The 15,557-nt window shown below is 50.6% G+C and overlaps 1 protein-coding gene across 1 annotated transcript in view; it reads left to right on the top strand.

The window, feature by feature from the left end:
- Positions 1-15,557, top strand: part of BRWD1 (bromodomain and WD repeat domain containing 1) — a 2,503,800-nt gene that overhangs the window by 1,365,498 nt on the left and 1,122,745 nt on the right. Inside the window, exon 28 of the mRNA XM_086935423.1 lies at positions 897-1,008. Within this exon, the coding sequence (XP_086791549.1) occupies positions 897-1,008 (112 nt within the window). The remainder of the gene's footprint in view (positions 1-896; positions 1,009-15,557) is intronic.

The following is a 15,557-nucleotide window of genomic DNA, read 5'->3' as shown; positions in this document are numbered from 1 at the left end:
TGAAATTAAGAATAATGCAGAGCAATAGTACTATACACTACTGCGCAATGTGCTGATGTTGTATTTGGACACTTTTTGCTTCTTGATTAAGCTAATGCTAGTATAATGAAGTAGAAACAATGTCCAGGTACTCCTCTCAGGCTGATGAACTGCAATGAAAGAGGGCAAAATGTCAAACAAGGCAAGATGTTTACTTTTAGTTCATGTTACTTGTAGTTTTTGCCTGAAGCCTAATTGGTATTGAAGCTTATTGAAGTTTGAATTCTATTGTAATGGGTGATGTTTGTACAGTAAAAATGTTTGCATTATAATACTCGCCATGAAATGTCATGTAGCTCTGCTCTTGACTGTAAATTTTCCATCTGATAGCCGACAGCCTTACCACCATTATGGTGGCTATGTTCAAGGTGAAGATGGCTACTATACCATTCTAGGTTCAGGAGGCAATGTTTAGATTCAAGAATTTAATAGTGTAAATGGACAGCAGATTTGCTGCAATATGTCCTGGTAGGTTTATTTCCTTGCCTTTTTGCTACTTTATTATGCTAAAGTAATCACTGCTCTCCTCCTCAGCATGTCCTTAGTTAGTATGTATGAAAGGTAATAAACTGTAATAAGCATTACTTAGTCTCCTGTGATGTAGTGTCATGCCTGTGATTTACTAATGGTATCTGTTGTGGTTAGAAAATTTGTGAATGGTTGCTGGTAGATATAGATGTTGGGTGTAGTCTTTTTGAGTTAAGTTATACGCTTAAGCTCACACCCTGTTCATCATTGGTACATGTTCAACTAGGTACGCTGCTTGGTGCAGTGATGTAATATTACAAATAAGTGCAGTGTTTTTCTTTTTTTTTAAGTTTACTTTCTCAACATGTTAGTGAATGTAATTTTTTCAGCTGACCGGTTCAGATCTATAATAGATGATGCCTGGTGGTTTGGAACAGTGTTGGCTCAAGAGCCATATCACCCAGATTATCCGGATAGTCACTTTCAGTGTTACAGTGTTAGGTGAGTGAACACATTTTTTTATTAAATTTGTGCTATGGGAAGGTTGCCCTTATTGTTTACATTATCAGCACCAAACCAGCGTCTATGTGGAGTCTTCATGTTTTTTGTAAACACTTTATTCTAGGGTCTTTTGGGGATCCAGGGTCGTTACAATCCCCAGAGGTGACAGGATTGGTGCATTATTAAAATACCTCAAATTTATAATCTCCAAACATGAGTAAAAAAGTCAAGTCAAAAACAGCTTTATTTGATTCCAATGAAAGCAATCATAAAAGCACAGTAAATCTATAAAAAAAGCCTTAAAAACATCATAAAAGGGAGAGCCTGGATGATATTTACATATTATATACAGTTAATTCATAGTTTTCCTGAATTTGATTACAGACTTTTAAAATGATGAGACAAGGTGCATAATTAATTCATCTTCTAACATTTGTAATTTCATCAAAGCGGTCCTACAATGTCTCAAACCCCAGTGTTTTAAAAGTGGGAACAAGAATCTCTTTCTTGGCAAGGTAAAGTATTTACAAAAAAGTGTGCAATGTAGAGTAGTCTGTTTTGACACGTTGTCACAGGGGCATAAATCCATGTTCCTAGACAAGCAATTTTGCACCGGAAATGTTATCAGTCTAAAGAAAGTGCCCCCCCTGAATCTAGTCAGTAACATGCGCGCAAAACAGCTTTGCACCTTAATCAAGTATTTTTCTAGTCCCTGCCCTTAGTGTATCAAATGATGATCCATCACTGATGTCTTGTTTTTCTCAGCTGACTCTCAAGAAACTGCTGGCATATATGCTTTAGTTTCTTTCTGGGGACTGAGACAAGGCACTCCGGGGTATCAAAGTAATCTGAGTGCCTGATGTCCGTCAGGAATCCCTTCTCGTAGCTAAACCAGGGGATCCTGTTGACCCCCTCTTGGTCTAAGCAATCCAGTATCACATCCCTATTCAGACCTGTTTCTTCTGTTGACCATACTTTGTGCCACAGCAAAATAGGGTCTATTTTAATTAGATCGGAAACATAAACTATACCAAGTTCCTGGTGGCAAACAAGCATCGAGGTGTTGCGAGGGACAGCTAATAGGTAGTGAAGAAATGTATTTTCTCCAAGCTGGATTAATTTATGATCGGTTATACCCCAGATGCCTGCGCCATAGGTCGCAGTGGACACACATTTCGCTCTGAATATGTCCAGGAGCACTGGAATTGGGCGTCCGCCTAATTTGTTTGCAAATGATCGCACTGCCCGACTGATCTGGTGAATATCATGTTCCTTGTCTCTATTGCCGAGGTCCACGTCCACCTTTTGTCAAAATTAATTCCCAAATATGAGAGCGTCTCCGCCATGTCTTTTTTCATGCCTGAGAGAAAGATCTTACATTTTGGGGGCTTCCTAATGGCACAGGACATGGTGAAGGTTTTACTTATATTTATTTTCAGACCTCTCTCACACATGTACCTAGAAATTTGTTCACTGCTCTTTGTAAGCCCAATCTGAAAGAAACAGGTTAGTATTAGATTCCTTACCTTAGAATATCCCCAGGCGTCAGTCTGGATCCAGAAACTTTTGCGTAGCAGTACCCCTGCGCGTCGGTAGGCGTCGTCTGCAGGCGTCCCCTGCGGCTCCGCGTCCGTCGTTGGCGTTGTGCGCCGTGATGACGTCGCTGGAGTATATAAACGCCGCCCCCGCGCGCTGACATCAGTTCTTCTTTTTTCCGCGCCAGTTAGCGCAGATCCGAAGAGCAGTACTCCGGTCTTTGACCAAAGTTTTTGAATCTTTTGATATCTTCTTACGGTGCCGCTAGGATGCCCGCCGATGGGGCCTATGAACCCTAAGGAGCCGGTTGTGAGAAGTTGGCCCGATATGCAACGTTTGCTATTCTAGCGACCGCTATGTATCGTTCCAACGACCCTTATGGTGTTTGGTTGTAAGTCAACCTATAGACCAGCTATCCTAGTAGCGTGGATACGAGCAGTCTAAGGCTAAAGACTCGAGAGGGCGCGTTAAGCCAGCTGTTTACCACACATGTACCCCTTGAACACCCAGTGAAAGGACACCACACAAGTGTTATGAAAATAAACAGTATATTTATTAAGAATCACAACAGCCCTGTACTCTTTATGAGGACAGGGTACTAAGCACAAACCAAATCTCTTTAGTAAATACTTCAAGTGCACAGTTTAAAGACAAGTGTCCGAGGACACGGAAAGGTTAAGGCAAGTCGGAAGCGAGGGACTCGGGACCCTAGAGTAAGGAGGCTATGCAGGCACCGAAATGCCGAGTTACCTAGCCACGAGGGCTGCGGCTGCACAAGTCTTACAGGCGTCGGGGTCTTCGCTGACGAGCCAGGAGCCGGAAGAAAAGGAGTTGCTGGCCGGCGACCAGTGGTGTACAGTTCGTAGAGATTGATGAAACCTGAAAGCAGAGGGGACCAAGTTCGTACTACTAGCCAGTAGTCAGAGGGTACCAGGAAGGCACCAGTTGGCCGTCACCTCGACCAGGTGAGTGGGCGACGCTAGGCTCTGCAGTCTCACGGACCAGGAGGCGTTGTCGGCGACCACGGTGGAGGTGCGAGCTGTCCCACGACGGATGTCGCTGTCGGCGTCTTGAGTGGACCAGGAGGGTCCGGGGTGCTTCTCAAAAAGATGGAAGCAAGGGCCAGTCTGGAGCAACCAGACCGGCAGTGTTGATTCTCGGATGTCGTCACAGAAGGGCACAAGCCAGCGGCAAGTGACCAGACAACGTGCTAAGCAGCGAGCAGAAGGGCCCCACGCAGATCGTGGAGATGCTGGGAGACTGCACTTCGGTGCTGGAGCGGCTCAGGGTCGGGGCTTCTCGGACCCCAGAGCACTCACCAGAGAGTTACCTCGATGGTCGTGCTGGTTTTTAAGAGCGTGCAGGTTCTGATGATGGCCGGTCCCTCGAGGTCTCGTCGCACCCACAGGTCACAGCTGAGCTGATGACGTGGGTAGAGGTCAGAGGTGCCAGGGAAGCCGGTTCTCGTCGAGCTGGGCCGTCGGATTCCTTGAGGAAGGACTTACAGCAAACCGCAGAGTTCTTAGATGGTGCCCGCTGATGCAGGGTGACTACTCCTTAGTCACAAGGGAGAAATCTTGAGAAGAGTCTTGAAGTCCTTTCGTAGAAAGTATTCTTGATTCAAAGATGATCTAATTTGGAAGGGTCCCCGCTCCGGCCTTTATCCTAAAGAAAGGGGCGGGTACATGACTAGGTCCTGCCCTAAGGGTGGGACCAGGAAGGGGGGTAGTTACACCCCTCTCCCCTGCCGGACTTTCCCCAGGCCAGGGCTGTCGCCCCTGGAACTGGTTCTAACCGGCAGATGCGTAGTGAGCACCGGGGTGCCACTCCGCAGTCACCTTCTCGCAAAAGCCCTACCTACCCAGAATACACAAACCCTGTCTGGGACGGTGCGAACACCGCCCTTGACAGGAAACCCTTTGTCCAAGTGCTCCTCGCTGGGAGGACTCCCAGCAGCAGGAGGTCAGACTCGTGTCTGTGGTGGCAGCATCCATTTTGTGGAGCTGAGGCTTTCGTTAACTTTAACCGGGGTTCACATGGATAAATAGTACAGGGTCGTGTCCCTCTAGAAGGGCGGAATGCTAACCTCGTCGCCAGAGCTGGTGAGAGGGCAGCATCCCGATTCGTATGACACCTTACTCGACATGTCTTGATAACGCGACACCGAAGTTACCGATATGGTACGCGTTATCATGGAACAGCCATTGGGTCTTGATTCCGCAAGCCGCAACCGGGCTCGGCTCGGGCCAGAGCTTAGTTCACACGAGCCCATGCACTCTGCCTTCAGGATTGTCAAGGCCTGCCATAGGAGTGACTGATAGGAACTCGGGTGTCCATTGGAGGGTTAGATATAGGGCTACTATATCTAAAGCAAAGGGTGATTACACGACTTTGCCCCAGCTGTCATGCAGCCAGTTGTGTCAGATTTAGGAGGCCAGCCAGGGGTGGCATAATACATGCTGCAGCCCCTGGCGGCCCTGGGTACACCTATGCCCTGCGTTACGGGGTCTAATAAGGTGGCCCAGTACCAATTGGTAAATGCACCTAGGGTACATCTCGTAATTTAGAAAGAGAACAGCCAGGCTGTGGGTCTGATTGGCAGGCCCACAGCCAGAGAAAGTCGTAAACCAGTGAAACAAAAGCAAAAAATCTGGGTGATCATGGGATTGCAGACCCTACTCTCCTACATGACCCCCCCCCCAAACGTCGGAACAACTAGCTAACCTTGACCAGGTGAGTCTTCTTGTTCTAAGTGGAAATATCTGGAGAGCCCATCGGCATTGCCATGATCAGTACCAGGTCTATGTTCCACTGTGAAGTCCATCCCCTGTAGGGAAATGGACCACCTAAGCAGTTTGGGGTTTTCACCCTTCATCTGATTTAGCCACAAGAGGGGCTTATGGTCGGTCTGAATCTTGAAGTGAGTGCCAAACAAGTATGGCCTCAGCTTCTTCAGGGCCCAAACCACAGCAAAGGCCTCCCTCTCAATAGCTGACCAATTCTTCTCTCTAGGGGTCAGCCGTCTGCTTATAAAAGCAATGGGCTGGTCTTGACCATCAAAATTCAGTTGAGAAAGAACAGCTCCCACACCCAACTCAGAAGCATCTGTTTGGACAATGAATGGTTTGGAGTAGTCCGGACTCTTGAGGATAGGCGCCGTGCACATGGCCTGCTTTAGGTCATCGAATGCTTTTTGACAGCTCGCTGTCCACTGAACCTTTTTTGGCATTTTCTTACTTGTCAGTTCATTTAATGGTGTCACGATGGAACCATAGTTCCTGACAAACTTCCTGTAGTAACCAGTCAGGCCCAAGAAAGCTCGAACCTGAGTCTGGGTGGTTGGAGGAGCCCAGTCCCTGATTGACTGTATCTTGCTCTCCAGTGGCTGAACCTGGCCTCCACCTACAAGGTGGCCCAGGTATACAACCTGTGTCTGCCCTATCTGGCACTTGGTGGCCTTGATAGTGAGGCCTGCTGCTTGCAGCGCCTCCAATGTCTTCCGCAGGTGGACCAGGTGATCCTCCCAGGTGGAGCTAAAGACAGCGATATCGTCAAGATACGCCGCGCAGAAGTCATCCAGCCCAGTAAGGACGTGATTCACCAACCGTTGGAAGGTGGCAGGTGCATTTTTCAGACCAAAGGGCATCACCACGAACTGATAATGCCCACCAGGGGTTGAAAATGCGGTTTTAGGCTTGGCGTCCTCAGCTAACCTGATTTGCCAATACCCAGCTGTCAGGTCAAACGTACTTAAGTAGTTGGCCGAAGCCAGCCTATCAATAAGCTCGTCTGCCCTTGGTATTGGGTCGGCGTCAGTCTTAGTGACTGCATTGAGACCCCTGTAGTCTACGCAGAACCTCATCTCTCTCTTACCACCCTGGGTGTGAGGTTTCGGCACCAGAACTACGGGACTAGCCCAAGGGCTATCCGAGGGTTCAATGACTCCCAGCTCCAACATTTTCTGCACTTCACTTTTGATGCAGTCTCTAACGTGATCAGGCTGCCGGTAGATTTTACTCTTTACGGGCAAGCTGTCACCAGTGTCGACCTCATGGGTGCACCAATCGGTCTGACTGGGTGTCAGAGAGAACAGATGTCGGAACGACTGAAGAACCTGTTTACAGTCGCTCTGTTGATGTTCGGAGAGGCTGCCACAAAAGACAACACCATCTACCGAGCCATCGTCAGGATTCTGAGAGAGCAGGTCGGGGAGAGGGTCACTCTCCTCTTCCTGTCCCTCATCTAGGGCCATGAGCAAACTCATGTCCTTCCTGTCGACATATGCTTTTAGCCTGTTGACATGAAGCACCCTGTGGGGGCTCCGGGGAGTTCCCAGGTCGACCAGGTAGGTGACCTCTCCCTTTTTCTCCAGGATGGTGTGGGGCCCGGACCATTTGTCCTGGAGTGCTGCTGGGGCCACTGGCTCCAACACCCACACCTTCTGTCCGGGCTGGTAAACAGTCAAGACAGCCTTTTGGTCATGCCAAGCTTTTTGGAGTTCTTGGCTGGCCTTAAGGTTTTCGGATGCCTTCTCCATGTATTCAGCCATCCGCGAGCAGAGGCCGAGCACATAGTCCACTATGTTGGCTGCAGGCTTTTTGAGAGGTCTCTCCCATCCTTCCTTCACCAAACACAGGGGTCCTCTTACAGGATGCCCGTACAAAAGTTCAAAAGGGCTGTAGCCAACCCCCTTCTGCGGGACTTCTCTGTAGGCGAACAAGAGGCAGGGGATCAGGACGTCCCATCTACGCCGAAGCTTTTCCGGTAGTCCATGAATCATCCCTTTTAGGGTCCTGTTGAATCTCTCAACAAGCCCATTGCATTGTGGGTGATAGGGTGTAGTGAACTTGTAGTTGACACCACATTCCTTCCACATAGCAGTTAAGTAGCTCGACATAAAGTTTGCACCTCTGTCGGAGACGACCTCCTTAGGGAAGCCCACTCTGGAGAATACTCCAACTAGGGCTCTTGCCACAACAGGTGCTGTAGTGGTCCTAAGGGGAATAGCTTCAGGATACCTGGTGGCATGATCCACTACCACCAGTATAAACTTGTGCCCTGATGCTGTCGGTGGTTCCATGGGACCGACGATGTCGATCCCCACCCGTTCAAAGGGCACCCCCACCACAGGCATTGGTATAAGGGGGGCCTTTGTCGTGCCACCTGACTTACCACTGGCTTGGCAAGTGACACAGGAGCGGCAAAACTCCTTGGTATCTTCGTTCATGTGAGGCCAGTGAAAGTGCGAGACAAGCCTGTCCCACGTTTTCGTCTGGCCTAAGTGACCTGCTAAGGGAATCTCGTGGGCCAAGGTAAGTAGGAAACCACGCTGAGACAAGGGGACGACCAGCCTCCTGGTCATGCCAGGCTTGGGGTCTCTTGACTCAGTGTACAGGAGTCCATCTTCCCAGTATACCTTGTGGGTACCTGTGGCGTTCCCAGCAGCCTCGGCAGCAGCCTGCTGTCTGAGGGGTTCAAGAGAAGGGCAGTCTAACTGGTCCTTCCCCAGGTCTTCCCTTGAGGGTCCCCCTGAGCCCAAGAATTCAACTTGATCAAGTTCGAACTCCCGAGGCTCAGTTTCCCTCAATTCCTGTAGGTCAGCCTCCTCTGAGACTTGATCCTCGACCTGGGGCAAGGGGGAAGGCGCAGCCTTAACCCTACTGCTCTTTTTCTTGGGAGGTGTCTGGTCCGTTGTTCCAGGATCCAGCACCTGTTCAGTGGGGCATTTCCTGACCTGTGACCTAGTCACAGCGAACACATGTGCTGGCAAACCTAACATTTCCATGTGAGTCCGGTGCTCCACTTCTGACCATTGTGACGACTCCAAATCATTGCCCAACAAACAATCCACTGGGAGGTCTGGACTAACTACAACCTTCTTTTGGCCAGTTACCCCTCCCCAGGAGAAAGCTACAACTGCCATACTGTGATTGGTAGTGACATTGCTTGCATTGGTCACCAGGAATTCTGTACCTGGCATGATCTGTCCAGGGTCCACAAAGTTAGGCGTCACCATGGTGACGCTGGCACAAGTGTCCCTATAGGCCTGAGCCATCTTTCCATTTATGAAAGGCGTCTGTCGGTATTTGCCCAGCGTATTGGGACTTATGTCAGGGGACACGTCCGCGTCCCCTGTACTGACAAGGACAGCCTGAGTGAGTGTGCCAACTAAGTTGTCACGCCCCTCAGAACCCAGGGTTAACCCTACTAAACCCTTGGGAGGCGCACTACCACTGCTGACTGTACTAGGGGGCACAGGTGCCTTAGGGGCTGCAGTGGCAGGAGTCTGCCCTCCTCCTTTCTTGGTGCACTCACTAAACCAGTGAGATTTACTTTTACAGTACTGGCACCATCGTTTGGATTGGCCTTCTTTCTTCTTTTGGGGAGCCTGACCCCCACCCTCTTTGGGTTGTTGGGGACCTGTCGAAGACTTCTGGTCATTTTGTTCCCCTTTAGAATCTTTACCCTTCTGGTCTGCTTTCTTCTGACCACCTTGATTCTGGCCCTGGTTCTGTTTAACTCTCGTACGAACCCATTTGTCTGCCTTCTGTCCCAATTCTTGGGGAGAGGTCAGATCCGAGTCGACAAGATGCTGATGCAACAACTGGTTCTGACAATTGTTTAAAATTTGTTCTCTCATCATCAAATTATACAATCCTTTGTAATCAGTAACCTTACTGCCCAGCAACCAGCCCTCAAAAGCCTTAGTGGCACAATCGACAAAATCAGACCAATCTTGAGACTGCGTTTTCTGGGTATCCCTGAACAGCACCCAGTACTGCTCAGTGGTTAGGCCGAACCCTTCAACGAGTGTATTCTTCAAGACTTGGTAATTATTAGCGTCCTCTACCCTTGTGGTGAGGAGCTTGTCTCTTCCTTTTCCTTCAAAGGAGAGCCACAAGATAGCTGCCCACTGACTCTGGGGAACGCCTTGCACAGTGCAGGCCCTCTCCAAAGCAGTAATCCATTTGTGGATGTCGTCCCCTTGTTTAAAGGGGGGCACTATCTTCCCAAGGTGTTTCGTATCGAAACTCTTTTCCCTATTACTAGGTACATTGCTGCCACCAGTGGGGATTGGCCCACTTAACTGTTGCTCTCTAGCGAAAGCAAGCTTTTCCTTGGCCAGGGCAAGTTCTTCCCTTTCGATCCTTAGATTAGCTGCCCTTTCTTTCGCTTCGTACACTCTCCTCTGAGGGGACGTCATCCCTCTTTGAGAAGAGTTGTGAGAGCCGTTGGTATGAAGGGATCTGCCAGAGTCTCTTGACAGAGATCGGGCTCGTCCATTCCCCAGGTTAAGCGGAACCGACAGTAGCGCCGGGGTTCCCCCAGTACCACTATCATGTCTGCTTAAGTTGGACCGTGTTAGTCTGACGACTTCTACCTGTCCCTTATCTGCCTCGTCCCCAGAGAGATCCTCATCCTCATCCTCCTCCACATCCTCGTTCTCGGTTGCGAGGTGAATGAGGTCAGGATCGTCCCGGGTTCCCTCGAGGGGAGGCATGTCTCCTTCTGGATTAGAAGAGCTACGAAGTTTCTCAGCTCTCCTGGCATCATAAGTCTCCAAGAGACCAATCAGAAAGGACGTTGTGGGGTTAGACCCCTGCTGAATCTTCCGGGAGTGACACAATCGTCTTAACTCCTTGAAGCTCAGCACAGTATATCCTGAAGGGATGACCTGTGGAGGGTCAACTGACACAAGGGGAGACTCAGAGTTTCCTCCTTGGCCCGACATACTGTTTCTAGTGTGGTGTAAGTGATGCACCTACCTACACTATGTGTTTTCCTACTGATCCCTTGCTAAGAGTTGTAGCCAAGGTGTGCTAAGCCTCGAGGAGCTACAACAGCTGGTTCAGTAGAACTCAGAGTATTCTAAGCTTTAGTTATATGTACTAACAGTACTTGCGCGATCTTTCAACAAGATATTCTTAGGATACGTGTGGTAAAACAACAGCAAGCTCAAATCCCACCGCTGCCACCAATGTGAGAAGTTGGCCCGATATGCAACGTTCGCTATTCTAGCGACCGCTATGTATCGTTCCAACGACCCTTATGGTGTTTGGTTGTAAGTCAACCTATAGACCAGCTATCCTAGTAGCGTGGATACGAGCAGTCTAAGGCTAAAGACTCGAGAGGGCGTGTTAAGCCAGCTGTTTACCACACATGTACCCCTTGAACACCCAGTGAAAGGACACCACACAAGTGTTATGAAAATAAACTGTATATTTATTAAGAATCACAACAGCCCTGTACTCTTTATGAGGACAGGGTACTTAGCACAAACCAAATCTCTTTAGCAAATACTTTAAGTGCACAGTTAAAACAAGTGTCCGAGGACACGGAAAGGTTAAGGCAAGTCGGAAGCGAGGGACTCGGGACCCTAGAGTAAGGAGGCTATGCAGGCACCGAAATGCCGAGTTACCTAGCCACGAGGGCTGCGGCTGCACAAGTCTTACAGGCGTCGGGGTCTTCGCTGACGAGCCAGGAGCCGGAAGAAAAGGAGTTGCTGGCCGGCGACCAGTGCTGAATAGTTCGTAGAGATCCAAGCCTGGATCGGAGATAGAAGAAACCTGAAAGCAGAGGGGACCAAGTTCGTACTACTAGCCAGTAGTCAGAGGGTACCAGGAAGGCACCGGTTGGCCGTCACCTCGACCAGGTGAGTGGGCGACGCTAGGCTCTGCAGTCTCACGGACCAGGAGGCGTTGTCGGCGACCACGGTGGAGGTGCGAGCTGTCCCACGAAGGATGATGCTGTCGGCGTCGCTGGGCCCAGGATGGGGCAACAAGCCTCGGCAAATCTCAGGGCCACGTGGTGGGCCTAAGATGGCGTCTTGAGTGGACCAGGAGGGTCCGGGGTGCTTCTCGAAAAGATGGAAGCAAGGGCCAGTCTGGAGCAACCAGACCGGCGGTGATGATTCTCGAATGTCGTCACAGAAGGGCACAAGCCAGCGGCTAGTGACCAGACAACGTGCTGAGCAGCGAGCAGAAGGGCCCCACGCAGATCGTGGAGATGCTGGGAGACTGCACTTCGGTGCTGGAGCGGCTCAGGGTCGGGGCTTCTCGGACCCCAGAGCACTCACCAGAGAGTTACCTCGATGGTCGTGCTGGTTTTTAAGAGCGTGCAGGTTCTGATGATGGCCGGTCCCTCGAGGTCTCGTCGCACCCACAGATCACAGCTGAGCTGATGACGTGGGTAGAGGTCAGAGGTGCCAGGGAAGCCGGTTCTCGTCGAGCTGGGCCGTCGGATTCCTTGAGGAAGGACTTACAGCAAACCGCAGAGTTCTTAGATGGTGCCCGCTGATGCAGGGTGACGACTCCTTAGCCACAAGGGAGAAATCTTGAGAAGAGTCTTGAAGTCCTTTCGTAGAAAGTATTCTTGATTCAAAGATGATCTAATTTGGAAGGGTCCCCGCTCCGGCCTTTATCCTAAAGAAAGGGGTGGGTACATGACTAGGTCCTGCCCTAAGGGTGGGACCAGGAAGGGGGGTAGTTACACCCCTCTCCCCTGCCGGACTTTCCCCAGGCCAGGGCTGTCGCCCCTGGAACTGGTTCTAACCGGCAGATGCGTAGTGAGCACCGGGGTGTCACTCCGCAGTCACCTTCTCGCAAAAGCCCTACCTACCCAGAATACACAAACCCTGTCTGGGACGGTGCGAACACCGCCCTCGACAGGAAACCCTTTGTCCAAGCGCTCCTCGCTGGAAGGACTCCCAGCAGCAGGAGGTCAGACTCGTGTCTGTGGTGGCAGCATCCATTTTGTGGAGCTGAGGCTTTCGTTAACTTTAACCGGGGTTCACAGTTACGTACATGTCATGTCCCTCTAGAAGGGCGGAATGCTAACCTCGTCGCCAGAGTTGGTGAGTGGGCAGCATCCCGATTCGTATGACACCTTACTCGACATGTCTTGATAACGCGACACCGAAGTTACCGATGTGGCACGCGTTATCATGGAACAGCCATTGGGTCTTTTCTCCGCAAGCTGCAACCGGCTCGGCTCGGGCCAGAACACAGTTCACGCGAGCCCATGCACTCTGCCTTCAGGATTGTCAAGGCCTGCCATAGGAGTGACTGATAGGGACTCGGGTGTCCATTGTATGGTTAGATATAGAGCTACTATATCTAAAGCAAAGGGTGATTACACGACTTCGCCCCAGCTGTCATGCAGCCAGTTGTGTCAAATTTAGGAGGCCAGCCAGGGGTGGCATAATACATGCTGCAGCCCCTGGCGGCCCTGGGTACACCTATGCCCTGAGTTACAGGGTCTGATAAGGTGGCCCAGTACCAATTGGTAAATGCACCTAGGGTACATGTTGTAATTTAGAAAGAGAACAGCCAGGCTGTGGGTCTGATTGGCAGGCCCACAGCCAGAGAAAGTCGTAAACCAGTGAAACAAAAGCAAAAAATCTGGGTGATCATAGGATTGCAGACCCTACTCTCCTACAGACACAACTGGCTGCATGACAGCTGGGGCAAAGTCGTGTAATCACCCTTTGCTGTAGATATAGTATACCTATATCTAACCCTAAAAATGGACACACGGATTCCTATCAGTCACTCCTATGGCAGGCCTTGACAATCCTGAAGGCAGAGTGCTTGGAATCGTGTGAGATGGTGCTCTGGCATGAGCTGAGCCTGCCTGCAGCTTGCGGAACCACGTCCTAATAGCTGTTCCATGATAACGCATACCATATACTCTTAAGTGCATTATAATCCTCGCGGTTAAATGCTATCTTTGGTATTGCTTTATCAAAACATGTCGAGTAAGGTGTCATACGAATTGGAATACTAAGCCCTCGCCAATTCTGGCGACGGGGTTAGCATTCCACCCTTCTAGAGGGACACGACATGTATGTAACTGTGAACCCCGGTTAAAGTTAAACGAAGCCTCAGCTCCACAAAATGGATGCTGCCACCACAGACACGAGTCTGACCCCCTGCAGCTGGGAGTCCTTCCAGCGAGGGGAGCCTGGACAAAGGGTTTCCTGTCGAGGGCGGTGCTAGCACCGTCCCAGACAGGGTTTTGTGTATCCTGGGTAGGCAGGGCTTTACAGGAAGGTGACTGCTGAGTGGCACCCTGGTGCTCACTACGCATAGGCCGGTCAGAACCAGTTCCAGGGGCACACCAGCCCCTGGCCTGGGGGAAGTCCGGCATGGGAGAGGGGTGTAACCACCCCCCTCCTAGTCCCACCCATAGGCAGGACCTAGTCACCGGGTCAGCCCCTTTTCTTAGTATAAAGATAGGAGCGGGCCCCCTGTTCAAATTAGATCATCTTTGGAATCAAGACACGACTTTCTGCGAAAGGACATCAAGATTTCTTCTTCAAGATTCTCCCTTGTGGCTAAGGAGTAGTCACCCTGCATCCACAGGCACCATCAAGAACACTGCGGTCTGCTGCAAGTCCTTCCTCAGGAATCCGACGACACAGCACAACGAGACCCGGCTTCCCTGGCACCTCTGACCTCTACTCACCTCTACAGCCAAGCTGAGAACCGTGAGTGCGACGAGACCTCGAGGGACCGACGATCGCCAAGACTGCACGACTTCTTCACAACAAGCCCGCCGAGTGTCCCTCTGGTGAGTGCTTTGGGGTCCGAGAAGCCCGACCCTGAGCAGCTCCAGCACCGAAGATCAGCCCTCCAGCATCTCCACGATCTGCGTGGGGCCCTTCTGCTTTTTGCTGCTCACCGCGTTGTTTGGCTACTAGCCCGTTGGCTTGTGGCCTTCTGAACGACGCCCGACGACATCACTGCTGCTGGTCTGGTTGCTCCAGACTGGCCCTTGCTTCCTGCCAACAGAGAAGCACCCCGGACCCTCCTGGTCCACTCCAGACGCCATTTTGAGTCCACCGCGTGGGCTTGAATTTGCCAAGGCTTTGTTGCCCAATCCTGGGTCCAGCGACGCCGACAGCTTCATCCATCGTGGGACAGCTCGCTCCTCCATCCTGGTCGCCGACAACGCCTCCTGGTCCGTGAGATCTGCAGAGCACAGCGTCACCCACTCACCTAGTCGAGGTGACTACCAACCGGAGCCCTCCTGGTGCCATCTGACTACTGGCTAGTAGTCTCGAACTTGGTCCCCTCTGCTTTCAGGTGTCATCTATCTTCAAGATCCAGGCTTGGATCACTTTGAACTCTCTCCACTGGTCGCCTGCCAGCATCTTTCTTCCAGGCTCCTGGTCCGTCTACGAGGATTCCCGACGTCTTTTGAGACCTATGCAGCTGCAGCCCCTGGGCTAGGTAACTTCGGCATTTCGGTGCCCCAGCATAGCCTCACTATCCAAGGGTCAGAATCCACTTTCGTTTTCCTCCTACCAGGTCGGGTTCGCCCCAGAACACTAACTCTGTGAAAGCTAGCTACCATAGACTTTGTCCCGCATCACGCGTGAGAGTGCACACTCTGCACCCGAGTCCCCTGGGTCTCCTAGAAGTAATCTAACTATTCTATAGTCAAGTCCTAGCGATTCCAAAGCCTATTAGTACTGTACTTACCTGCTAGTAATTTCGCATTCCATTTTCAGAGTATATGGTTTTCCGTGCCCCTCGGGCATTTGTATATACTGTGCTAACTTAAGTATTTTCGTAAGAGTTTTGTTTTGTGCTTAGTACCCTGTCCTCATAAAGAGTACAGGGCTGTTGTGATTTTAATAAATACACTGTTTATTTTCATAACACTTGTGTGGTGTCCTTTCACTGGGTATTCAAGGGGTATATGTGTGGTATAACAGCTGGCTTAACACGCCCTCTCGAGTCTTTAGCCTTAGACTGCTCGTATCCACGCTACTAGGATAGCTGGTCTATAAGGTTGACTTACAACCAATCATCAATAAGGGTTGCTGGACTGATACATAGTGTTCACTAGAATAGTGAGCACTGCATATCAGGCCACCTTCTCACAAGGGGTCTCAGTCTTCCCCTACCTAGACGACTGGTTGTTGAAGGCGGGCTCGCCCCTGACTGTCGTCAGCCACCTCCAGACTACGGCGGATCTCCTGCACCAGCTGGGATTTTCCATCAATG

Source organism: Lissotriton vulgaris, chromosome 8 (assembly GCF_964263255.1).
Source record: "Lissotriton vulgaris chromosome 8, aLisVul1.2, whole genome shotgun sequence".
NCBI classification, from domain to species: domain Eukaryota; kingdom Metazoa; phylum Chordata; class Amphibia; order Caudata; family Salamandridae; genus Lissotriton; species Lissotriton vulgaris.
The sequence above is the reverse complement of the archived record's forward strand: the minus strand, read 5'-3'. Positions and strand labels throughout refer to the sequence as shown.